Source organism: Petaurus breviceps, unplaced genomic scaffold, assembly GCF_028583685.1.
Source record: "Petaurus breviceps papuanus isolate PSGF00001 unplaced genomic scaffold, PetGlider_PUasm1.0 90919, whole genome shotgun sequence".
NCBI lineage: Eukaryota > Metazoa > Chordata > Mammalia > Diprotodontia > Petauridae > Petaurus > Petaurus breviceps.
Genome location: NW_027187378.1, coordinates 13,440,544 through 13,467,108, shown reverse-complemented (window position 1 = coordinate 13,467,108; position 26,565 = coordinate 13,440,544). Strand labels below are relative to the sequence as shown.

At 36.5% G+C, this 26,565-nt stretch overlaps 1 protein-coding gene across 1 annotated transcript in view; it reads right to left on the bottom strand.

Annotated features, from left to right (window-relative positions):
- CFAP61 (cilia and flagella associated protein 61) overlaps positions 1-26,565 on the bottom strand; it is a 365,072-nt gene that overhangs the window by 3,395 nt on the left and 335,112 nt on the right. The window contains exon 26 of the mRNA XM_069075487.1: positions 5,039-5,129. Coding sequence (XP_068931588.1) covers positions 5,039-5,129 — 91 coding nt within the window. The remainder of the gene's footprint in view (positions 1-5,038; positions 5,130-26,565) is intronic.

Below are 26,565 nucleotides of genomic sequence, written 5' to 3'. Positions count from 1 at the left end.
GAAGGTAGAATTTTAACCTTAAATTTAAATAACACAACCCTCTACCCTAGAGGTGATGACAGACCTAGGGATTATAATAACTGAAATACATCAATTGCCTTGGCAGGAAACTCCCCACTAAACATTTCTTTGATAAAAGATCCAAAGAAATTGAATGACAGAATCATAATAGGTCTATCATAATAAAACTTTTAGGGAATTAGGGGCATAGCGATAAGGAATTTGGGATGATGATGATGATGATGATGATGATGAAAGGTGTGTTTTCCAACAAACTTGAAGTATCCCTTTTGAGTGGGGACTCACAAATTTCATAGTATCACCACCAACAAGAAGTAGAAAAAGACTGTCAGATCTAATCTGCATTAACATGTTCTCTCTTATTTCCCTTGCTCAAAAAAGAGCAATATCTATCCTTATTTCTCATGAAAACTAATTATTCTTCCAGTTTCTTTGATCCCATCTTTTCATCTTTTTCAGGACCTTGTACCAGCAGATGTCAGGAGATATCATGTCAGTCCCTCTTCACTGGCTCCTTATCATCTGGTTATAGATATGTTCAGTTTTCTCAGATTCTTTTTAAAGAAAAGCTTCCTCTTGACCTTTCCAGTAATTATTCAAACTTTTTTTTCTTCAATGATGGACTTTGAGAAAACATTTTCTGCAGCTGATATTCTACTTTTTTTTTGCTTTTTTGGGGGCAATTGGGGTTAAGTAATTTGCCCAAGGTCACACAGCTAGTTATTTTGTGTGTGTTAAGTGTCTGAGGCTGGATTTGAACTCAGGTCCTCCTGACTCCAAGGCTCATGCTCTATTCACTGCGTCACCTAGCTGCCCTCGATGTTCTACTTCTTTGTTTTTATTCAGTTGTGTCTGTTTAATGTTTGTTTTTTTTTTTTTTGGCAAACATGTTGGAGTAGTTTGCCACTTCCTTTTTCAGCTCATTTTACAGATGAGGAAACTGAGGCAAACAGGGCTAAATGACTTGTCCTGGGTCACACAGCTAGTAAGTGTCTGAGGCCAGATTTGAACTCAGGAAGATGAGGTTTTCCTGACCCTTGGCTTGGCACTGTGCTACCTAACTGCCACTTCTTTACTATTTACATTTTCCTTAACCCTTGGCAATCAGGCTTCTACTCTACTACTCTACTGAAACAGCTCTCCCAAATGTCATTAATGACCCCTTACCATTCATTGTCCTTATTTTCAGTCCTCATACATCTTGACCTTTCTGATACTGTTGGCTACTCCTTCCTACTCTATTCTTTCTATTCCCTTCACTCACTGGAAGTTACCTCACTCTCTTGGTCAGAGATCAAGAGAAGGTTTGTTTGTCTTTCCCACTGGTTTCTCATTCTCCTGATCTCTTCAAGTGAGTGTTCCCCAAGGGTATGTCTTTGTCTCATTTCTAAAGTCACTAAATTCTGATGGTTCCAACAGTGTAACATCTCCCAGATCTGTCTACTTTTACTGCTTTGCCAGCTTCATCACAGTGCTTTTGCTCTGATTTAGGTGCTCATTACTTCTTGCCAGGATTATTGTGATAGTCTCCTAACTGGCCTTCCTATTATTAGTTTGTTTCTTCTCTGTTTCATGGCAAAATTACCTTCCTAATGTAAAGGTATGGCCTTATAATTCCCTAGTAAAAATATCACTAGCTCAACAATCAACAAATATTTGTGTTGTACCTGCTAGGCACTAGGTACTAGTGTAATGGGAATGTAAATTTTAAAGATCTTCCCTGCCCCTAGGCTAAAGTGCACCTGGAGCCTGGGGTGGGAGGCTTGTTTTTCAATAGATACTTTTTGATTGGCCAGTGGGTCCAAAAGGTTGTTACATTCTCTGAGCCAGGAGAAGGCTCTATAAGCCCTGATGTGAGGCTTTTTTTGGGGGCTCACTTTGAGAAATATTCTGTGATTTGATCAGATGAAACTCTGGGAAGCCGTTGTCCAGAGGACCCCGGCTTTGAAACCCAGATGTTGAAACGCAGATGTTGTTTGATATGGATGTAATGGTTGGACAGTTTGGAAATCTGTCTACTTGATCTGTTTTTGTCTTGATAATTTTGTCTGTATACTTTGAAGTTCGGGGTGCTGACCTATTTCCCCTGAACTAGGTGAACGATACATATCTGACTGATTAAAGTAAGCTTGATAACCCATTTTGAGTTGCTTTCCTTTATCAAAGCAGATCCAAGAACCTGTATTAGCAGCAAACCCTGAAGACTCTTGGGGTGCTTGCCGCTTCAACTAGTCACTGTGCTATGTGGATAAAAAGACAAAAGCAAAAGTCTCCATGCCTGCAAGACCCTTACATTCTTACATAAGGAGACAATGTGTACACAAATAAGTATATACAAGATACATGCAAGATAATCTTGAATGGAAGGCAGTAGCAACTGAAGGCTCAGGAATGATCTCCCATATAAATGGTGCTGAGTTAAGCTCTGAAGAGAATCAGAGATTCTAAAATATAGGGATGAGAATGGAGTTTCCTAGGCACAGGGAAGAGCCAATGGAAAGGCATGGAGACAGAAGATAGGGCATTATGTGTGAAAGTTAGCAAGTAGGCTAACAGGGCTAGACCATATAGTGTATTGAGGAGAATAATATGTAAAAAGATTGGAAAGGTAGGAAAGACAAATTGTGAAGAGTGTTAAATACTCCAAACCAAAGTTTCTATTTGATCCTAGATGTTAAGAGGAGGCCCTGGAGTTTATTGAATAGGAGGAGGGACATGGTCAGATACGCTCTTTAAGAGAATTAAGTTGGCATCTGTGTGGAGGATGGATTGGAGAGGCCCTTAATGCAGAAGACAAAATTGGAGTAAGTGTAAATATTGTAATTGTTCAGGTTAGAGGTGGTGAGAGCCTGAATTAGTGTGGTAAGTGTGAGTGTTGGAATGGCAGGATTTGGCAAATGATTGGCCATTACTGAGAGTGAGGAGATGAGGCTGACAATTAAGTTTCAAACTTGAATGACTGGAAGGACAAGGCTATAAGAATGAAGTTCAGAAGAGGGGTGAGTATTGTGTCAAAGATAAGTTCTATTTAGACATATCAAGTTTGAGATGCCTATGGAATATCGAGTTTAAAATCTCTGGTGTGCATTTGGCGATTTGAGAGAGAAACTCATGTATATACACATACATGTGTGTATGTGTAAAATCTATTTACGCATACAGAATACATAGTAATTGAATTTATGGTGAATTGAATTCACTTTTATGAGGTCACAAAGTGAGAGAGTATAGAGAGAAAAGAAAAGAAGGCCCAGGATAGAACCTTGGAGTATACCAACAATTAGTGCTTAGCATAGTACCTAAAACATAGTATGCACTTAATAAATGCTACTTAACTTGATCTGAAATGACATGAAACAGATGAAAATTCAGCAAAAGAGCGTGAGAAGGAGCAGTCATACAGGTAGGAGAATTAAGGAGGAGACAGCAGTCAACACTGTTAGATGCTGCAGAGTGGTCAAAAAAGAATTTAAGAACTGAGAAAAAGTCATTATATTTAGCAATAATTGATAACTTTTGAAAGAGAAGTTTCAGTTGAGAAATGGTTTGGGAGCTAGATTATAAGGCATTTAGAAGAGAGAAGAGGGAAGGTGGAGGCACCAAGTACAGATAGCTTTTTCAAGGAGAGGGGCATGAAAGGGAGGAGAGAGTATAGGATATTGGATGACAGCTAATGGGGGTAGTAAGATATAGTGAGGTTTTTTGGTAAGGGTAGCAGAGGATTGTTATGTTTGTAGGCATCAGGTAAAGGTCCAATAGCCTGTAAAATACTAAGATTAGAGCAAGAGGGAATAAGTTTAGGCAATATGCTGAAGAAGATGGGGAGGAGGGTGGAATCACGGGTTGGCTTGGATATGAAAGCCACATTTTCATCATAGATGAATGAGTTCATGGAGTTTTAAGTCTCCATTTTCTCAGTGAAGTATGAAGTAAAGTCCTTGGCCGAGAAGGTGGCCACGGCCCTGTAAAAAGGCCCTGTGGGAAGCTTGAAGAAAGAAGAGAAGGTTTGGAACAGTTGCTTCAGTGAATGGAATGAAGGATCAATTAAAAGAGAAGTAAAAGGATTGACTTGTTGCCAAGAAGGCCCTATTAATATCAGGTTACATAACTTTAAGTGAACCTAGTTAGCTCAGTTACATGACTTCTTTAGTTCTGTTCAACAGCAGGCAAATAGGAGCCGAGGAGGCAGATAGTGGAAGTAACGTAGGGTTGGGGTTTGGCAAGGCATGAGCAACGACAAGATTACAAAGTAGAGGAGAAGGTCCAGTTGCTCTGATTCATTAAAGGGCTGAGAAAGAAGAGAGATGAAAGTGAAACCAGAACAGGATTGGCAGTATGGGAAAGGTAGAAGGACTGAAGGTTAGGATAAGGAGGAAGAAGAGATTTAGGAGGAGTAAGGCACAGGGGTAGGTGGGATTATGATAATATAAAGGAAGTTGAGAGTTTGTTTTTAATCATAGAAGCAATAAACTTGTGATTGATGGGAAGGTCAGTGGTACATAGCTGAAGTGGAGTGAAACAGGGTGTGGGAAGTCAGTAGACTAGTATTTAGAAGGTTAAGTATTTGAGGAAACATAAACAACTTTAGACAGCTCATTGTCAAATGCATTCTCTACCTGTGTGAATCTTTCAATTGATTCTTGAGAGTAAATTTTAACATTTGGATGATTTATTTGTAAGTCATTTTAAAAGTAGCTAGTTAATACAAGCAAGTGCCACAGGAATTTAATCCCCATTCTTGGGGGGATTACAAAATTGTAACAACTTTGAAGCCAAAATTGCTAAGAAAAAACTTGTGGAAAAAAAAATCTGTCCCTTAAAATACAGGATCACGATGCTTGTGGATTCATTATTATATACACCTGTACACACCTAATGATTAGTATTAGAAATGAGACTGATCTTAGAAGTGAAATAGTATAGTGGGTATAAAGGCAAAAATCTAAATGACTAGCTATTTCAGACTGCTTATAATTTGCAAGTAATAATACACACATTGAGTGGTCACTTCTTTTACCTCTTTGGATGCTAGGATTTGACGGAGTTCTTTTTTAAGATCAATAAAACGATCATGAAAGATGGCCATGGACCAAGGTTCTTCGAAGAAGCTGGTTAAAAAAGAAAAAAAAATTCATTATCCAGTGAACCTCTCATTATCACTGATAAAGTATTTACCTGCTTTTTTGCCTTTATAAATTACAGTTCTGGACCCATCATGATCGTTTGTTCATAAAATGCCTCCCGCAACAGCATGGTCAATCAATTTTTTTAATGGATGTTCCTGATGTACAGCCAGCTTTAGTAATTACATTTAAAGTGGTTTAATTCAGAGCTGTGGCAAGACCCAGTGAAGAATCCTGATTTTATCAGAATTTAAAAGCCTGTAGACTTGTAAAGAACTGTGTCTCCATTATCTGTCCTCGTTTGAGAAAAGCAGATTGCAGGATTAGCTGAACTGCTGCATAAACAAATTAAATTTGTGTAGACAATGACACAAATGTTGTTCATCATTAAGGTTTCTGGATTAATAATGACCAGAAAACAGGCCACCACAGTTTCACAATATGTTCTTCACACCGGTGCACGGATATTTAATTGAATCTCTTGCATGAGAAAAGTTCTTTTTTTAATATTTATGTATTTCTAACTTTTAACAGAAGATTATTTTAGTGAATGCTTTCTATCAAGAACAATGATTAATTTATAAATAGTTAACATTTATAAACATAAGTAGAGTCAATTGGATACCAGGAACATTAATTTTTACTTGAATTTCCAGTAACACAGAATGTAAGTTCTTTAGAGCATCAGACACATTAACTAAAGGAGATTTATTCTTCTTTGAATGCATGTGTATGTGTAATTCCCATTAGTGTTAATAGATGTCATGTGTGAGAAGACTAACCCATAAAGGGTTGGTGTACTGGGATTAAATAGATGAATATTTCATATTTTCTAAACTTTAATTAATAGTCATCTTAGTTCAAAAGAAATTACATAAGAGTTTGAATGATGATTATACAATAACAGATATATTTAAGAACATTTTATCCCGTTCTTTATACTCCTGCCAAATGTGAATTGACTGCTGTGTGTCTGGGCTATTGTATACTGCCTGGTTGTTAAGCTATAGTTATATACCAGATTCAGCAAGACTGAGCATGTGTTTTAAACTCTCTTCATGATCAACTGTTTAGACCCAATCTTACTGACCAGAAGAGGTTCTGATGACATTGCCAAAATGACCAGTAACCAACCTGATTTTTTGGGTTGTAAAACCTCCATTTGAACTTCAGCCTTCTAGGTAAAAGCAATTTATTTTCTGAGCAGTACCCACCAATAGCTGGTGCTCAATACTATTATTGGAGAATGAAAAGCATTAGCTTTCTGAAAAATAGATGGATGAACTGTGTAATGTGCATTGGAACTGTAAATAATAATACCAGTTATGAAAAGAGGTAATTGCATGGATCACAATGAAAACGGATGGACATTGTACTTTCACAGGGCATCTTCTAGCACAAATGGATATGAACATCAGCAGTGTGCCCCAGGGAAGTTTGTCCCCAGCCCTTTAATACTATGTCTGCTCACTGAGTCATAAATAGCATTACTCTCGCTGTAATAGAAGATCCAACTTGTTTTTTTGGGCCTATGTATACGGGTGCAAACATCCAGATCACTCGGTACAAACAGACAGCCACATAAGTGATGTCATGATGTCATCCTTTACATTTTCCCACTTTGCTGATAAATGTGTAGTAGAGCTTTCTTTTAAGCCATATTATGTATCTAGAATACCCTCTCAGCCAAGATATCTACTGCTCCCGCAATGTAAAAGAGCTGCTGAATTCCCACCTGCTACCAGTGGTCTTGCACAGCTAGCTGGAAAACTGAATAGTAGTGCTTCACCCAAAGAAGATCCTAGGGTCATAGATGTACAACTAGAAGGAACTGAAAGGTAATGTATTGGAATACCTTCCATTTTGTAGATGAGTAAAACAAAGTCTAAAGAGGTTAAATGATTTGCCTGAGGCCATACAGGTGCCGAGTGACATGACCTTTTTATTAATTATCCTAGGTACTAAATTTTTTTTTGTATTTTTATAAGTTCATACTCTATTAGGGCATGACCTATTTCTGTATGGTGCCTAGAACACAGATATATGTAAACAAGGGAAAATGTTTTTGATGAGATTGATGAAGATTGCTTGTTCTGTCTTATTTTCTACTCCACTCTACCTCCACAACACCCAGAGTAAAGAGAACCTACTTAGTATATGTTAGTCACTGGTTAAGATGAAGTGTCTTTTCCATCTGAAGTCTGAAGTCCCAGCCTCAATTACAATACTATTAGTGATTTCCATACTAGTAGGTTGGAAGGCCCTGACTTCTCCCATACCTCTCTCCATTTCCACTTACATCTCTGTGTAACAGGTGAAAAACATTTAGCAGGCAATTTTGGAAAAGTATCAAGTTTTATTTTTAGTAAAGTGTTTTTTATAAAAAAATGTTGTGACAAAAAATGTAAATTCATCTGAAAAAATGAGATCTAACAATGTTATTTCTGTATATCTAATTTCTTCCTATAAACAAGAACTGATTTTTGTAGAATTTTATTTAGATTTCTTCTCTTAAAGAACAACTCTTGGGTTCCATTAAAACAAAGTGTGATAATGAAAAAGACACCCTTGAAAGCAAACCAACAAGTTGACTTCCTGAGGCCCATTTTGAATTTTATTACTGCTTCAACAGTGGTCCCTAAGGGCAAGCTGCAAAGGGGGCTTGAAAGCATAATGCTCTTCAGTGTTGAAGATGAAGCTGGCAAACTACCAACAGTGGCTTGTAGGCTCCTAAACTATCATGAGAACAGCATCTGCCACATGTGTTTGCATCATTAAGTCTTTCATAACCTGCCAAACTGATCAAGCTAAATGTGTACAAGATGGCAGTATTAGCCAGGGGCAAAACAGGGATTTCAAAACTTGGTAGATTCCTGAAAAGGAGACCGGGGCCCACAGTAGGAATCCTATTGAAAGGTTTTCCACTTCTATTGTGACTGTCGTTTGAAGGTATTTGGAACTGCAGGGTCTCCAGGAAGAAAACTAATAGCGTTTCCTAATATGTTCCTGCCATTCACCAAAGGGTAGCATTAAAAGTGTTCCATGTCAAATGTTTGAATTTTGCAACACAATTAGCAACACTTCCAATTTCAGATGAAGTGGCTGGCACCTTGTAGGTATGGCTTAGTGCTAGATATACATTCAAATCATTAGGCATTATAATAAAAATGAAGCATTTTTTTCCTGAAAATACATAATCTGATCCTGTTGCTAACAATAAACTCATTTAGCTAATATGACCATGGCATTTTGCAATGTTCTTTCATGGTTCTTATGGAAATGTTTTCTCCCCCTTGGGGGAGGGTAGCCATTTAAAAGTATTTAGAAGATGATCTTAAAGCAACTGTTGTAACAATGCCCATTTCCTCCATGTTGTGTTTTATGTTCTGTCACTCCAGGATTTACCACAACATTATCCTGAGCCTCCAAGATGCTTGGCCTAGGTGTCTAACTTGAAGGGAACTTTAATACTTACCTTACAGTTCTGCTTTGGTATCTTTGTATTCAGATTTGGTATTATCTCTCTTTAGTACATTTGCTTTTTTAATATAATATTTTATTTCCCCTCAATTACATGTTAAAACAATTTTAAAAACATTTTTTTAAAGTTTTGAGTTTCAGATTCTATTCCCTCTTACATCTCTCCCGTCTCCCTAAGACAGTAAGCAATCTAATATAGTTTATACATGTACAACCACGTAAAACATTTCCATATTGGCAATTTTCGGAGTTTTACTAGAAGAGACAAGGGTGCATAAGGATCTTGGGAAAAGGGATTTTTTGTTGTTGTTGTATTTCCCATACTCTTTCAAAAAACTGTGATTGTTTCATTCAACACACATTAAACATCTTATCAGTTCCAAATAGGCAGGACTTAAGATAACTCTGCACTTTCTTTTTATGTGGTAAGAGCTTGATAAAGGGATTGATTCTGAAATCAGAATGTTGTGAAACATGAGGATATTTACATTTCCTTTAATAGACAAGTATGTTTCTTAGGGTGAGGTTTTCATTGTAATGATTAAAACCTATTTATTAAAATTCTACACTCATCAACTAGAAAAATGAACTTGGTTATACTTGCCAAAGACTAGAATGAGATTTGATTATAGTATATTTTAGAAGTAGATTTTTGGGGGCAAGGAGGCATGCTGGGTGTACTTGAAAGGTGACCTTTTTTGTCTAGAAAAGGAGAGTCCCAGGGGCCACTTGGTGGTGCAGTGAATAGAGTACTGGCCCTGGAGTCAGAAGGACCTGAGTTCAAATCCGGACTCAGACACTTAACACTAACTAGTCGTGTGACCTTGGGCAAGTTTTGCTTAACCCCAACTGCCCTCCAAAAAAGAAAAAAAAAACCCAATAAAGTTGGAACGCAAAATGTTTAGGTAGAAGGAAAATTAACAAAATCAATAAACATGATTTAAAAAAAAAGAGTTCCTACACATTTATTTATATATTTGTATCACAATTTACAACTGACAAAACACTTTCAGATATATTATCTTGTTTCATCTAAGTTTCCCTGCCTGGTAAGGCAGGGCAGATATTGTTTTACAATTAAAAAAAATAGGCTCAGAGTGATTGTGATTTTCCCAGGCCTATATAGCAAGTAGGTTGGGGACTAGAACCAATGTCTTCTGACTTCTAGGTACTATAGTCCAGAAAAGACAATTTTATGAGACATCAGAGGCCTTTGAAGAGTTCAGTCTATATGCTAGAGTGGAGGCACAGAAGAGGAAGGAAGGAGTAAGTATGAAATGGGTGTTAAGCAACTGTTCCACCTGAAAGATATTCAGCATAAAAACAAACAAAATTTCCAACACTCAGGTATGTCTCTGAAACCAGTTGAGAAAAAAAGTTGTTACCTTGAACTCATTACCCTAAGCCTGAATGACAGGGACTTTTACTGATTATGGGAATCACTTCCTGACTTATGTTATTGTTGTCCTGGTTTGGTAAATTTCACTTTACCCTCTTAGAGAGGAAAGTCTGCATACCCAGGCGTGCCTAGCTTTATATCATTCTCTTGGAGCTGTTTGTGGGAAAAGACCTGTTCAGGAATGGATTTTTACAGTTAAGAAATACTTGTCTTAAGGAGTCTTGGCTTTCTCCATCTGCCTTGCTCTCTCTGTCTTAGTTATACCTTCTTCTCCAACCTGGTAACCCTTCCCTTCTACCCTGCTCCTTATCTGGAACCCTCCATACCTAGAATCTTCTATGCTTGGAACTTTACAAATTAGAAATGTCCACTTTCCTAACCAATTGGCACCTCCCTGCCTATGACATCGGATGTAGGAAAACACTTGGCTCTGTAGAGGGTCTCTGAGCTTCATGGATTTATGAAGTGAAGACAGACCCAGGAGTCAAAGCTCCAAGCCCTGGGAGCAGCCTCTTTTTTTTTCTTTTCAAATGCTTTATTAACTTCTAGTTTACATCATTCATTTCTGCAAGATTTTGAGTTACAAATTTTCTTCCCGTTTTTCCTCTTACCCACCACCCCAAAATAGCGAACCCACTGAATATACCCTCCTCTAATCTGCTCTCACCCATATCGTCTCCCATACCCTGTCCATCTTTCCAGTAGGGCACTTTGGATCTCTATACCCCAGTGCCTGTATATCTTATTTCCCAGTTACATGTAAAATAATATTAATAATAGTACATATATACATATATATTTAAACATTTGATTTTAAATCTTTGAATTCCAGATTCATTCCCTTCCTCCCTTGTCACCCACCCTTACTAGGAAGATAAGCAATTCAATATATGTTTGGCTATGCAAAATATTTCCATAGTGGATATATTATAAAAGACTGACTATATTTCCCTCCCTCCTATGCTGCCCCCCACTTGTTCTATTCTCTACTTTGATCCTGTCCCTTTTCAAAAGTGGGTGCTTCCAATTCTTGCCCTCCCAAGCCTGCCCTCCCTTTCATCATCCCCCCTCTCATCCCCTACTCTCCCGTAGGGTGAGATACCTTATTTAATGTGTATGTCATTCTCTCTCTAAGCTAAATTCAATGAGAATAAGGTTGATCCATTCCCTTTTGCCTTCCTGTTCTTCTCCTCCATTGTGACCATTTTCCCTTGCCTCTTCTATATGAGATAGTTTACCCCATTCTGTCTCTCCCCATCTCCTCTCATTATATTCCTCTCTCACCTCTTAATTTCACCTAAGTATCATCCCTTCCTGTTAAATTGGTTCTGTGCCCTCTATGTATACCTGAACACATATATACACACATTCACATATGTATTCATACACTCATTACTCTCCTATATAGACATATATATGTATGTATATATATATTCATACATTTCTATTCCCTTCAACTATTCTCATACTGAGAAAATTTCATAAGTTACAATGATCATTTTTCCATGGAGGGATGTAAATAGTTCAGATTTGATAAGTTCTTTATGATTTCTTTTCCCTGTTTACCTTCTCATGCTTCTCTTGCTTCTTGTATCTGAATGTCAAATTTTCTATTCAACTCTGGTTTTTTCATCAAAAATGCTTGAAAGTCCTCTATTCCATTGAATGACCATATTTTCCCCTGAAACATGATACTCAGTTTTGCTGGGTAGGTGATTCTTGGTTTAAATCCCAGCTCCTTTGACCTCTGGAATATCATATTCGAAGCCCTTCGATCTCTCAATGTAGAAGCTGCCAGATCCTGTGTTATCCTGATTGTTTTCCCACAATATAATATTGAAATTGTTTCTTCCTGGCTGCTTGTAATATTTTCTCCTTGATCTGGGAACTCTGGAACCTAGCTATATAATATTCCTAGGAGTTTTCTTTTTGGGATCTTTTCCAGGAGGTTATTGGTGGATTCTTTCAACCTCTATTTTGCCCTCTGGTTCTAAAACATCAGGGCAATTTTCCTTGAGAATTTCTTGAAGGACAATTTCTAGGTTCTTTTTTTGATCATGGCTTTCAGTAATTTTTAAATTATCTCTCCTGGATCTATTTTCTAGGTCAGTGGTTTTCCCAATAAGATATTTCACATTGCCTTCTATTTTTTCATTTGTTTGGATCTGTTTGATAGTATCTTGATTTCTCATAAAGTCACTAGCTTCCATGTGCTCAGAATAATTCTGAAGGAATTATTCTCTTCAGTGAACTTTTGAAATTCCTTTTCCATCTGGCAAATTCAGCTTTTTAAGGCATTCTTCTCCTCATTACCTTTTTGAGCCTCTTTTGCCATTTGAGTTAGTCTGTTTTTTTTTTTAACTTATTTTTGGAGGGCAATTGGGGTTAAGCGACTTGCCCAAGGTCACATGGCTAGTAAGTGTGTCAAGTTTCTGAGGCTGAATTTGAACTCAGGTCCCCCTGACTCCGGGGCCAGTCCTCTATTCACTGCACCACCTAGCTGCCCCAGTTAGTCTATTTTTAAGGTGTTATTTTCTTTAGTCAGGTTGTTGACTCTCATTTAATAATTTTCTTGCATCATTCTCATTTCTCTTCTGAATTTTTCCTCCTCTTCTCTTATTTGTTTTTCAAAACCCTTAAGGTCCTCTATGGCCTGTAACCAGTTTATATTTTTCTTGGAAGCTTTTAGTGCAGGAGTTCTGACTTTGCTGTCTTCCTCCTTTTCCATGCTTTGATCCTTTTTGTCCCCAAAATAGAAGTGTAAAGTTGGGTTGCTCTGTTTGCTTTGCTTCCTTTGCTTGCTCATGTTGCCCCTTAGTTACTTGACTTTTGGGCTTTTTGCCACAGTCGGACTCTGCCTCCAGACAGGAGCTTCGTCCCAAACACTGGGGTTTTCTCAGCTGCTGAAGGTATTAGTTGGGTGAGCTCTCTGAAGCCTCCACACACTCTGGCAAGCTGGTTGCACACCGCAGGACTTCTACCCTAGACCACAATCCAGATCCAAGCAGGTTAAAGCAAGAGCAATTACCCCTCAGACTAGTTGCTTGGTTCCCCTACAATCTGCAGTTCAGGAGTTAAAGCAGCCATGTGGCTGCGATTGCACAGCTGCAGACCCTGAGTGGCTTCTCGCCCTGGAGGCAAAGGCCTACCGAGCTCCCAAACTACTGGGTTCCAAAGTCCACACTGCACTGACCTCTCACTTTGGCCTTAGCATCTATGGGTTGATAATTCTGGAAACCCTACTGCTGCTGGTGATCTGAAATCCCTCCAGCCGGTGGCTGGTCAGGCCCACCCTGAGGCTAAAACCTCCAGGCTTGTGCAGGGCTGAGGTTGGCTCCCAGAGTGCTGTGCTGGCTGATTCCTGCCAGCCTGCTGGGCTGTCTTCAGTGGGAGGTTAGCTTCTCTGTGTCATTTTGTGGGTTCTGTAGCTCTAAAATTTGTCTAGAGTCACCTTTTACATGAATTGGAGGAGGTGGGAGCTGGAGCCCCATGGAAGTCCTGTTTATACTCCATCCTATTGAATCTGCCCCCTGTGCAGCCTCTTGAAGGCCTTGTAGGCTCATTTCTCCTGTCATTGACTAAAATAAATCATCTTGCATAAGGCTCACTGGTGATATTCCTGGCCTTTCAGGAGGGAGGATGGGGTGAAGGGAAGAGAGTAATAATTTACATAGAGCCTCCTACTTGTCAGACACTATGTGTTAAGCACTTTACAATTACTCTCTCATTTGATCTACTGCAAGGTAGTTGCTGTTAATGTCCCCATTTTACATTTGAGGCAACTGAGCAAACAGAAGTTAAGTGACTTGTCCAGCATCACACAGCTAGTAAGTGCCTGAGCTTAGATTTCATTGATATGAGGAAGTTCCCTTTACATATGGAGACTGGAATCTTCTTTGTAACTTAAGAGCCTCAGAGAGTTGTTTAGAATCCTGAAAGTTAAGTGACTTTCCCAGGGTCAATATGTGTTAAATGCAGGAGATAAACCAAAGTCTTTCTAGCTCCTATGGCAGTTTTATTCACTATACCATGGTGTTTATTATATGTATATTATGCACTAGCAAAATCAAATCTGCAGCTCTACATAGTACTGGCTAGGCATTTTCCACATTGACCATCTCAACCAATCATGGCTCAAAATAATCTTCATTCATTGGATAGCCAGTTATTCATCTTGCCAACTATGTCTCTGTACTCAAACGCAAGGGCAGGTGATTGTTGCCTCCTGATTTGCTTGTCTTAAGCTCCATTAAAAGAAAGGCAGAATGGGGTAGTGGAAGCACTCAAGGTTAGGTCAAGAAAGATTTGGTTTCAGGTCTCACTTCTGACATTAAACTTGCTGTTTGACCATGGACAACTCACTATCTCTGAGACTTACTTTCCTTATCAGTACTGTAAGAACTACCTTATGGTGTTATTATGAGGGAATAATGTATGCAAAAGAACTTCTCAAACTTTACAGAACCATATAAACATCAGCTATTAGTATTATTATTACTATTATTATTGATGATCCAAAAGGTAAAGTCCCCACAGTTTATTGTTTTATTACTCTCAAATGTTTTCCCTGTACTTTTATTCCTCTTGAATAGTCTCCTGAACTTCAGTTTTGGCCAGTGGGGCCTGGACAATATTGGTACTGTTTACCGGATATCCAGAATTGATGTTTCTTCTGGACCTTAGCTAGGCATGTTGCCTGAGGACACACATCTACTGCTACCTGGCCTGCTGTCCCTGGAACTCCAGTTCTATTGTTAACAAGTTGCCCTTCCTTTTAGACCTCTGCCTCTTACTCTCCTTTTGTTTATTTGCATTCATGGAAAGCTGGCTTCCCTCAGATGATACCACCTTCTGCCCAGCATAGAATTAGAATGTAACAAACAGTAATTCCCCTTATTTCATTATTTTAATTTGTATCCTCAATGACTAATAATACTTATTGGTTGATTCACAGACATCTCATATCCATTAACACTGAATCAGGAAAAGAAAGAAGTGCCCATCTTGCCCCTGACTGCCACACCCAGACCCTCACCCAACCAGCCTGAGGTTTTTTATAATCAGCTAGATCTTTGGACACTGATTCTAGAGTGGTAGAGACCACAAGAAAATTTTCTTTCTTCTTTCATTGTGCTGTTAATAGTAAAATCTTGATTAACCAGAACCCAGCTAATTAGAAGCTTTGGTAAAGCTGACAGTCCATTCTTGGAATGCACTTTCTGCTCATCTCTATCTATTAGAACCCTTAGCTTCCTTAAAGGTACAGCTTAAATATCAATGTAGAAGAGCTTTCCTGACCTTCCAGGTGCTATGCTCCCCTCTGCCCAAAAATATTACATTGTATTTTGTATATATTTCAGATTTACTTGTATGGTGTGTGTGTGTGTGTGTGTGTGTGTGTGTGTGTGCTGCTTTTCCACTAGAATTTGTTTCTTGAGGGCAGAAATTGTCTAATTTTTTTGGTCATTGAATGTGCTCTCCATAGTACATAGCACATAGTAATGCTTAATAAAATCTTGTTGACATTTTAAATGTAAACTACATTTTTTAGTCATTTGCTTTTAGAGAAATGGGTAATTACATGAAAAAAGGCTGGCATCAAGTATTTAGTAAAGAATCATCGCTTTCATAGTATATCCTAAGAATCAGCACAGCTTTGTCTCCATCTCCAACACCTTTTTATCTCTACTATCCTGAACAGTGAGAATCAGTCTTCATGCCAATGATCTTGAGAAGTGAAGGATACACATCCATCAAAGAAAGAGTCAGTTCTGTTCACTATGCTGTACACAGGCAGAAAGGTGAACTAACACATTTAGAAGAGTTTTCAAAAGGAAGGTGTGAAACAGAAATGGGTTTCTAATTGACACTGAGTTAACTATAAAATGAAATTAACAAACATTCTATTCCCCTAACATTATAGTTAATTGAAATTTTACTCAATCTTTTTCTAAAGATGCTGTGAATGGGCATGTCAGAAATGCCTTAGAAATATTGAAAAGGAAGGTCCTTATTCTTTGTAGAAAATATGCTTTTTGATGACCCATAAGTCTTTTTTTAGATGACTAGTAGATGTTTTCTACTTAGTGACTTAATAGGATTACATTAAAAGCAAGCCAACATCACTCACTCCACTGCTTCTAAAGTATTAATTCTTACAGCCTTAAAAAGGGACAGTAATTTAAAAAAAAGTAGCCAACATCCAAAATACAACCAATAGAATTAAAACTCTTGGAAACTGATTGGGACAGAAGCAGAATGGTAGAGAGCTCGGGGCTGTGAAGAAGATAGCTCTGCTCCCTTTCAAACATATATTTCAGCTTCGGCAGAAGAAAGCACTCCAAGAAGATTGAATAACTTAGAGTAAAACTACTTAGAATACAATTTTGAAATCCCAATAAAGCCAATTCTGTTGTAAATAGGAATGAGATTCTGATCAAGCTAGCCTTAATCAAATAATAGCAGCTGTGTATGTGACAGATCTGTACCAAAATTGAGATGATGCTCAGATCACTTCAGATTCAGCACTGAGAAAATGTTGAAATGTCTTTTTCAACTTATGAGATTTTGAATAGCAATACTATTACTACAAAACTGCCACTAAAAAGGGGGAAGAGAATGTTGTGAATGTAGTACCAGTCATAACTGGCTCCACCCCTAGAATGGATGGTTCTCATGCACTATCCAGTGAAAATAGTAAACTCGTTATTTTACTGACATCAATGTTTTAACTAGTTTGACTTGTCACAGAGTCAATTATTCCCTCCTTCCCCTAAAAGAGCCAGATGGTATTTTTATGAATCTGACTCTTCATTTATAATGTCGGAACCAATTGTGTATACTAATACAACACATATGGTTACATTGCTACAATGGTTAGTTTGTCAGTATAAAACAATTTTTGTTCAGTCATTTCAGTTGTGTTCAACTCTTTGTTACCCCATTTGGGGGTTTTCCTGACAAAGATACTGGAATGGTTTGAAATTTCCTTCTCCAACAAATTTTTAATTTCATTTTTAACAGATGAGGAACTAAGGCAAACAGGGTTAAGTGACTTGCCCGGGGCCACGCAGCTAATAAGTGTCTGAGGATGGATTTGATTTCATAAAGCTAAGTCTTCCTGATTCTAAGTCCAATGCTCTATTCACTGTGCCACCTAGTTGCCCATAAAACAATATTTGCAGCAAAACAACAACAACAACAGCAAAACAACCCAATATATGTTTTTGGTGTTTTTTTTTTCCTTTAAAAATACAGTGAGTCAACAAAATGGTTTGGCTGATTTTTCCATTAATGAAACTAACTTTGTGAATAACTGGAACTTCATTAGAGCCAAACCACTTGTACACACAGAAAGGACATTATTTTTATTTAAAACACAAATATTTTATTTCTAATTTAGGTGGATCAGTCTATGAGGCACTGTTATTAATTCATTCAGTGCTTTACACATCTAGTGATATTTCAGCCTAATTATTGTATAATGTGTACTTCTTATGTAATTTCTTATAGGGCAATATTTTTAGAGATGTGTATACTTTTTATCACATAATTAAACTAGATTAATATTTAACTTCAAGTATTTTCCTACTTATTCTGTCTATAAAGTTTCTCTGTATATGTATAGTTTATTAGGAGCTATGTTATTATCTCTGAAAGTTGTTCAGTGATTTACATTGATTTACTATCTAAGTTTAGGACTAATAGTATGAAGCAAGGTTAGCATTTAATTCCAGTAGAAAAGAAAAGCTCTTAGGGCTTTAGTATCCCTTCATGTGTTCTTCCTTTCTTATTCTGCTTCTCTCTTCATAAAAAGCACAACCATTTTCCTCTAATTAGGCTGCAAAGAGTACTGAGGAACATTAGTCCCACTCAACCACTCAGTCATGCTCACAGCTGTCCCCATTTCCTATCTATTTTCTGTAGTAAAAAAAATATATATCTATATCTATATATCTCATGTAAGTATGAGGAATACCTTTTGTGTGACTGGCACACTAATGCTTCAGGACCTGACAAACTCCAGAAGGCAAGATACTGTTTTATTATTTCTTTGGTTAAACAATTTCTCATATTTAAAAACTATTAAACATCTAATTTAGGTGCACAGAGTATATGTGCTACACTGAATATAGCCAATTTTATAAGCATTCTTCATAAGGTTCTTTTCTAGTAGATAAAATATAGCTCTTTTGTCAAAAGGTACAATTAAAAACCATCAGAGAGGTTCCTTCACTGCCCTAATGTCTCTATTATGTTTTTAGGTTTGATATTTCCAAGAATCAAGCATTAAAAATGCAACTAGAGTTTAATTCTCTTTCCAGTCTTGTAAAAATGATGCTAACTGTTTAATCTCTTTAAGTCTAAAGCCTCAAATACATATTATGTATGTGTAAATTGTCTCTAAGTTGAATAGGCTATTGGATTGAGTTCACAAAATCTGTTTAGTGTGATTATGATAGATTAATGATTTTTCTAGCACTTTGCGTGGGTAGTCACTAACAGAATGTAACATGTGAAAACCAGTGTAATGGAAACTCATGAAGAAACTGTTCATATTCAACTCAAGTGCCTTAGACTGCATTTTAAATACTGAATTAAGGAGTGCTGTTCATTTTCAATGAAAAGGCATTTTCATAAATTCATTTTAAACTAGAACAGAATTTTTAGAGCTGATTAGAACCTTAAAGATCAATTGCTCCTTTTAAAGCAGCTGATGAAACCGTGGGTTGAGTGATTTGCGTATGACAGTGTTAGACCTATAACCCACCTCCTGATGGCTTAGTTGAATGCTGTGTCCATTATGCATTCCTCATCCCCAAATCCAGTCATTTCAACCAATACAATACATATACACATGCATGTACACACACACACACACACACACATTCTGTCCCTCTGACTTCTTTTTCCTGCTGGTTTGTACACCAGGGAAAAGACAATAAGATGTAGCCACAGAAGGGAAACTTCTTATGAAAGCCAGTGTAGTTGTATTGCCTTTTGCATATACTGGAGGCTCACCTGAGACTTAACCTTTGCTCTCTGAATAATGGCTCATAGACAAAATGGGATCTTATATTTTTTATATCCTTCAATCAGCTATAAGAGTGAGGCTCTCCTTGCTTTTTGCCTGGGCTGTTGTAATATCTTCTTAATTCATCTCTTTCTCCCCATGTGATCTCTTCCCTTGCCAATTCATGCTCCACAGGCTGGCAAATTGGTATTCCTAAGACACAGCTCTGACCATGACTCTGCTCAAGAAGCATTAGTAACTCCCTATTATCTCCAGGATAAAATTTAAAATTTTCTGTTTGTTACTTAAAATCTTGCACAATCTGGCTCCAAACCATTTTTTTTTCCCCACACACTGATTTCATGTTTTCTATGCTCCAGACAAACTGGTCTACTTGCTGTCCCAATAGATACTATTTTGTAATCTGTTTCCTTGCCTTTGCACATAGACTGTTTTCCATTTTTGGAATGTTCTTCCTCTTTTTCTCCATCTTTACAATACCTAGGATCCCTCCAAGGCTAATTTATAGTTACTTTGTATTTACTTATCTGTATAGTTATTATTTCCTCCCAGTACAATATAAACTTCTTAAGGGCAAGGGCTGTTCATTTTCCCTTATACTCCTGGTGCCTAGCACACAATGGGTGCTTTAAAAATAATTCTGAATTTAATTGGATTTTTGAAAATGGAGTAATACTGTAACACTGTAATAGCAAGACAGTCTGCTGCTATCCAATACCTTAGTGCTGAAACAGATCAGTACTCATCCTATGCTACTGGCCATGGTGCTGATTTTTTCATGCTAACATTTTATGTCCAAACATATCAGCTAATTTGATTGGTTTGACTGATTTGATCTAGCAAGTCATTAAAAAATCAATTTAGAAATTTCTCAAGCTCAAATTCCACTTTAAAAAATAATTTAAAAAAATCTGTCTAGTAAGCATTTCAGAACAGTTTGGGCCGTTTCCAACTTAACACTAGCCATATTTTTTTTTTAATGGAGATTAATGAAATGGACATTATAAAGTGTTTTCTAAAATGATTTTCTAGCTTTTTTCTATGACAATACATTATCTGGAAAAATCTAGCTTTTGTGAAAAATTGCAGTTGATAGTGTCTCGTAGTTGAAAACTCAAAGTTCTTTATCTGCTCAATTTAAGTCTGTCTTTCAGATTTTATATCAAAGTTGTGTATCTATTGGTGATTATCTTAGCATATGGTGTGAGGTATTGATCTAACAGAATTTATGCCAGACTGCTATTCAGTTTTCCCAGAAAATTTTGTCAAATTGAGTAGGAGGAAGATAGTAGACTGAATTGCATTTGGAAAATTAAACAGTACTTTCAATTTTAAACTTTTCTCAAGAAAGAAATCTATTTTTAACACAAAATTTCTCCAAATATGATATATGAGTACAATTTGTGGAATGTTTCAAGCTCTAAAGAATGAAAATCATGTATGACTCAAATGCCTAAAAGGACCTGTCATTTTATCACTTGAGAAACTCCTCCCAAAGATATAGATTGCAACCCATTCATACTTGCCCAACACATGTAACTCATTTCTTGCTTTCCTTATTTCCATAATGGCATTAATTCTCCAGTCCACTTAATGTGCTGCAGGATTTTCTCCTTACATCATAGGCATACTGGTGGAGCACTGTGGCTATACATCTATCATCTCCTACTTTTACTACATGGTGAGCCCATATTTTCTTCCTATAATAGAAATCCTCATGACATCCTTTACACCTATCATTGTCCAGACTTCCTCAGTGATTGTAAACTTCAGCCTTCTCATACTTACTATCCACCTTTCTGTTGCCTTCTATGTAACAGTCATCTTTGTTCATTAGAGACAGTGATATTCTAGATCTTGCTGCCATATAGCAGTGAAATGTTATTATTGAAAAGATGGGCCTTTGCTTTCATGAGAACCTTGCAGTTAGTGAAAGAGCTTTGCAGTTTCCCATGGAAAATCTAGCTCGTTCTCCTTTTAAACTCTCAATCCAGCTCTTTATCTATCCCTACTGTCTGTCCAAGGTATAGATACTATCAGACAAGCTTTATACTGTATCCATTAATATGCATGTTGAAATCTGTGTAGTACATATTCTTCACCCCCTTGATATTTCCTTGTGAATAGACAGGCCAGACTCTCAGGAGTGACTATAGATCTCTTCTAAGAAGTTCTGCAGCTAAATGCAATCAGCACAATGGTATTCACACACAGGAGCATCTAGAGGACCTCATTATTCACACAGAATCTTTTCTCAACCTGAATTCTGTTCTAGATATCTTTTTTGTCACAATGGAAAATATTTTATTGTGTACACCTCTCCCAATTTTATGCCACATAAATGTTTAACACTAGGAGGTAACTGAACAGGTTTGTTTTTGTTTTTGCATCTGCCTAGGAATCCTCAATGATATTGATATACATTGAGAAATACCATGCCTTCAAAAGCTGATAAGGTGGCATTTTGTTCTGTTGAATCAAATGCTTTTTCATGATAAACAAATCATAGGTAGAATGGGATCTTATATCCTTTATATCCTTCAATCAGTTATAAGGTGATACATTGTTGAATGTCATTTATGAAAGCCTTCTTATTCCCTAACTAATACCTCATCAAGGATGCTTTCAATTCATGTATAAGTTACCAAAAGAAAGATTTTTTGTGTAGATTGAAGATAGATCAGTAGTTTTTGTTCTCTCTGCCATATTTTTTTCAGTATTAATTAAGTCTGATTTTCCCCCCATACCTATGGTATGTTTCTCTTCTTTAGATAACTTTTTGTTCTTATTTGTATCATTTCAACTTCCTTTATCATCAAAGAATATGACTTTAGAGTCTAACTGAAGTAGTTCCATGTGATTTTTAAATGATGTTTGCAAGTCTTTTCTATATTTTTTCTGCTTATTTGTCTTTCCATTTTCATACATAAATGACCTTGGGATGACTTTGCTTAATTTGATATCTTGCCAGACTTTTTTCAATTTGGTTTTAACTTCCACTGCTTTTCTCTGCTTTATAAGAAGTTAATGGTAATAATTACCCATCATCCTTATTCATAAGATTTTACAGAAATCTTAGGATGTAACTTGTTGCCTTTAGTAGGCTTCTCTCTCTACTTGGCAAGTAAAAGTAAGTCAGATGTTTGTTGACTTGTTCTTGCTTTTTGGTCTTTTCATTGTGGCAATTATTTACATTGGTTGTTGTAGCTATTGTTAATGACATTTCTATTGTCCATTTCTGATTTTTAATTGTTCAGTAATCTGTCTAATTAATTTTGAGTTTAATCATTTAATTGTGCACTATACCTTTTTGTAATTATTATTTTTTGTTTATTTTAAATTCTGATCTTAAATCTAAAGAGCTGATGATCTGACTGTTCACATACAGTTGACTCGGAAAATCTGCACATCAATAATACATCTGGTAAAAAAAAATTAAAAACCAAGTGATCAGTTTATTGGTGATTTGCTTCTCTGTAATTGACTTTTGGAAACTGATCCAGTCTGTTACCAGGGGCATTCTGAAATCTGTCCCAATATGTTAACACCTGTGACAACTTTCATTCCACAAGCATAGCCTTTGAGAACCCAGAGTCACTTCCATGTCATGGTGAATCATCAGAGTATGACTCTCTTTGGAGTCATTAAAATTGTTTCCAGGAAATATGTGATTGAAAAAGGAGATGGAATGGTCAAGTGTTGAGAGTGAAAAATAAAACATAGTTAGCATGAGTCTTATATTGGCACCTATGAATTATTAAAAGATCTATGGGGAATTCCTTTGTAGGAAAAAAATTGATAAGACTTGCACAAGATAAAAGAACATAGAGGGGTTGAGATCTGTATCATTAGAAGTAATGCCTTAATGAAGACATTAATAGGGAACACTGAATATTTAATTTTCATTAATAGGACAACCAATTAACCCTAACTTAATTACTATTTCACTTCTGTCCATGATTAACTATGTGTCTATATGTCATTGCAAAATTTGGTACTTAGTTTTGGATCTTATTAATAAAGGATGGACTTTTGACTTCTGACCCAATCATTCTCCTGAACTGATCTCTTCAAGATCATGAATGACCTTTTAGTTGGCTAATCCAATGACATATTAAAGTTCTTCTTCTTGACCTTTATACAGTATGACACTGTAGATCACTCATCTTTCTGGATATTATCTTTTCTTGAGTTTTATAACATTACTTTTTATTAGTTCTTTTCTTATGTAGTTCCCCCTCTTACTTGTCTGACTGGTTTTTTTTAGTCTCTTTCTTTGGTTCATCATATTTCTCTTGCTTCTGAAGTGTGGGAGTCTCCAACTGTCTTTATCCATTTCTTCTGTTTCTCTTGGTGACCGCATTCAGTTTCATGGTTAAAATGATCACCTATGTACAAACGATTCTCAAATTTAAATATCAAGCTCCTCCAGTTTCTTCTCTGCAGTTGTCTTATGTAAAAAAATTTCTACTGATGTCTTCATCTTTTTGTTATGCCAACAACTAATACTCAATATGTTCAAAACTTGACTCATCTTCTCCGTGAGCCACCATTTTTTCTTCTGTAAAAAGAGGAGGCTAAAATAGGTAATCTTTAAAGCTCCAACCCTCAGTGATAGTATCCTGTGAGCCTACCTTTCCAGCTTAATTTCTTACTGTTTCTCTTCACATACTTTATATTCTACAGAAACTGGAGTGTTAGTCATTTCTAATCTCATCCCTGAACTGTCCCATTTCTGTGGATTCACAAAAGCCATAGAATACCTACCAGCAATGGGCTCCATCTTCACCTCTACCTGTTGATTTTTTTCCCCTTCAGGGTCTAATATACACAACATAATTACCTACATGAAACCTCCCATCATGCCCCCAACCTGAAGTGACCATGCCTTTCTCAAATCTTTGATTAGGATCTCTCATTTGCCATTATCACATTCTATTTATATTTCTTTGTGAACATTTCATCTTTCTACTCTCCTCCTATGTAAATATACTGGGAGATATAAATCCTTATGGACAAGGACTACATTGTTTTTGTCTTTTGTTGGGCAGCTAGGTGGCACAGTGGTTAGAACACTGGACTTCCAGTTAGGAAGACCTGAGTTCAAATCCAGACTTATTTACTAGCTGTGTACTTCTCAGCAAGTCCCTTAACCTCTGGCTCTCTTAGTTTCCTCAGCTGTAAAATGGAAGTAATAAAAACACTTACCTCTCAAGGTTGTTGAGAGGATCAAATGAGATATTTGGAAAGCACTTAGGACAACATGTGATACATAATAATTCTTTAATAAATACTTATCTCACTTTGTAAGTAACTCTAGTTTCTATACTATTAGGTGCTTAACAAATATTTATTAATTGAATTGTGCACTATTATACAAACCAAGAAGACAAAATCACAGAATAGATAAACCAGTGACTTACTTGCTTTAAAAGTTTTTTCACCTTAAAAAACAAGATTGGGGCAGCTATGTGGCCCAGTGAATAGAGCACTGGCCCTGGAGTCAAAAGGACCTGAGTTCAAATCTAGCCTCAGACACTTAACACTTACAAGTGACCTTGGGCAATTGCCCTGCTCCACCCCTCCAAAAAGAAAAAACACCAAACAAACAACAAGATTGAACACTTGATTCTTTTAAAATGAGCTGCCCAAGTAGATTTAAAACATCATTTTATTTATAAAATTTTATGTGTACTTTTTCAGGAAAGGGCAGGTGTGAATATGATTTATTATGAAAGTCAGTTATTGATGAGTACAAGTACTATTGCATTAGTAATATTTCTTAATATGTCAAAAACATGCCTACAAAAAAAGTAAGAAAAATTATCTGTCCCAACCCCTTTCAAAATACAGGAATGCTCAGATTCCTTAAAAACAATCCTTTCCATGGGTGGTATAACCTATTATTTAAAATCTCAATGGAATTTAAAATTTCCCAGGCTACATAAGTATAGTCCTCAATAGAGTAGACTATCAAAATATGCATCTTTAAGTTTAGCCTAAAATGTTGGGGTGGTTTCTTCTATGAATCTTTTAATTTTCTTTCTTCTTAAGTGTTCAACATGGCTCAGATATTTTGGGTACAGTTCTTTTTGGAGATGAAAATAGGCTAGGTAGTCCCCAGTGGTATATATTTGCTGCTATTATCCTATAACTTGAGGCACATTGGTTCCTCAAGCTTTCTCATCTGTAAGCTAAAGAAGCTTTTCCCAGGTTTTGACAACTGGGGTCATTATCAAATGGTCTCATTATCCAATATACTTCCTCTCTTCCTTCTCAAGGAAGCTGTAGATAACTTAGAATCACTACTTGAGATGAGTTCTCGTCAGTAATATATAGGATAGCAATTAATTTACTTCTATTTGAGACAGTCTCAGAGGAGTAGTGTTATGCCAAGGTATAGATATCAGTTCTTTATAGCTGCGTAATCACATTATCAAATTTTGTAGGATATTATTGAAAACAAGTCACTTTCACAATCTGAAGCATGAAAACCACTCACCCCTAATTCAATAAATAAGCTACTTAAGTATTATAATAAGTCACAAGTAAGAATAGATTTTGTATCATATCATCAAATTTGATTTTCATTAATGCAAAATGAATGTCTTATATGAAGCACTTTCATATCATATTAATGATATGATAGCACACAGTATTCACTGGTTGCTAAGTAACATGAGGACCCTCTAATTATCTCTTCTGCACTTCACAGGACACAGAGGGAAGATGCCAGTGCTCTAAGGGTATTTTCTATATCTTGGCAACTCTCTGCTGGAAAACAAAACCAAGGGTTAGGTAGTCATAGAATTAATGATATCATCTTCCACAGTAAAATAGACTTCTGTATTTCTTCCAAACTTTTAATTATTTTAGTATGTAAGAAAGATTTTTTAAATGAACTTAAATATTCTAATCAATGATCCATATGTTCTTCTCCTACTTGGGTGAGGAAATGGTCCTACTCTGAATTGAGAAGGGGTTATCATATGTACAATAGTTGAATTTCAAAGTAAAGAACTGGGGAAAATGTATTGGTATTAAAGCTTTGCATGTACTCATCCATTTTTAATAGGTTAACGTTAAGTGTAAATTTAAGTTCTTGAGGACCCAAGTAGAGTCTCACTGAATGACATACTATCCTGGATGATGACTGTTTGGACTCTGTGTTGTAGAGTGGATAAAGAAATGGATTGAACATCTAAAATTCTAGATTTTATCTTAATTTCACTTAACTTCTCTGCAACTTGGTTTTTCCACCCACAAAAGAAGAATTAAATGAACAATTTTATATTCCTGTATTGCCACAATAGATCACTTTGATAATAATGGATCAAATGAAAGAATATATGCTAAATATATGTTAAAGTCCTAACTACTGTTAGGAAAAATATTACATAAAAATAACTAGTGATATTACTAAGTTTAATTAAACAAATATGGATTGTGAATCTAATACATTCAGTGTTATTCTGGGTGCTATAGATTATATTAAAAAGTATAAGGAG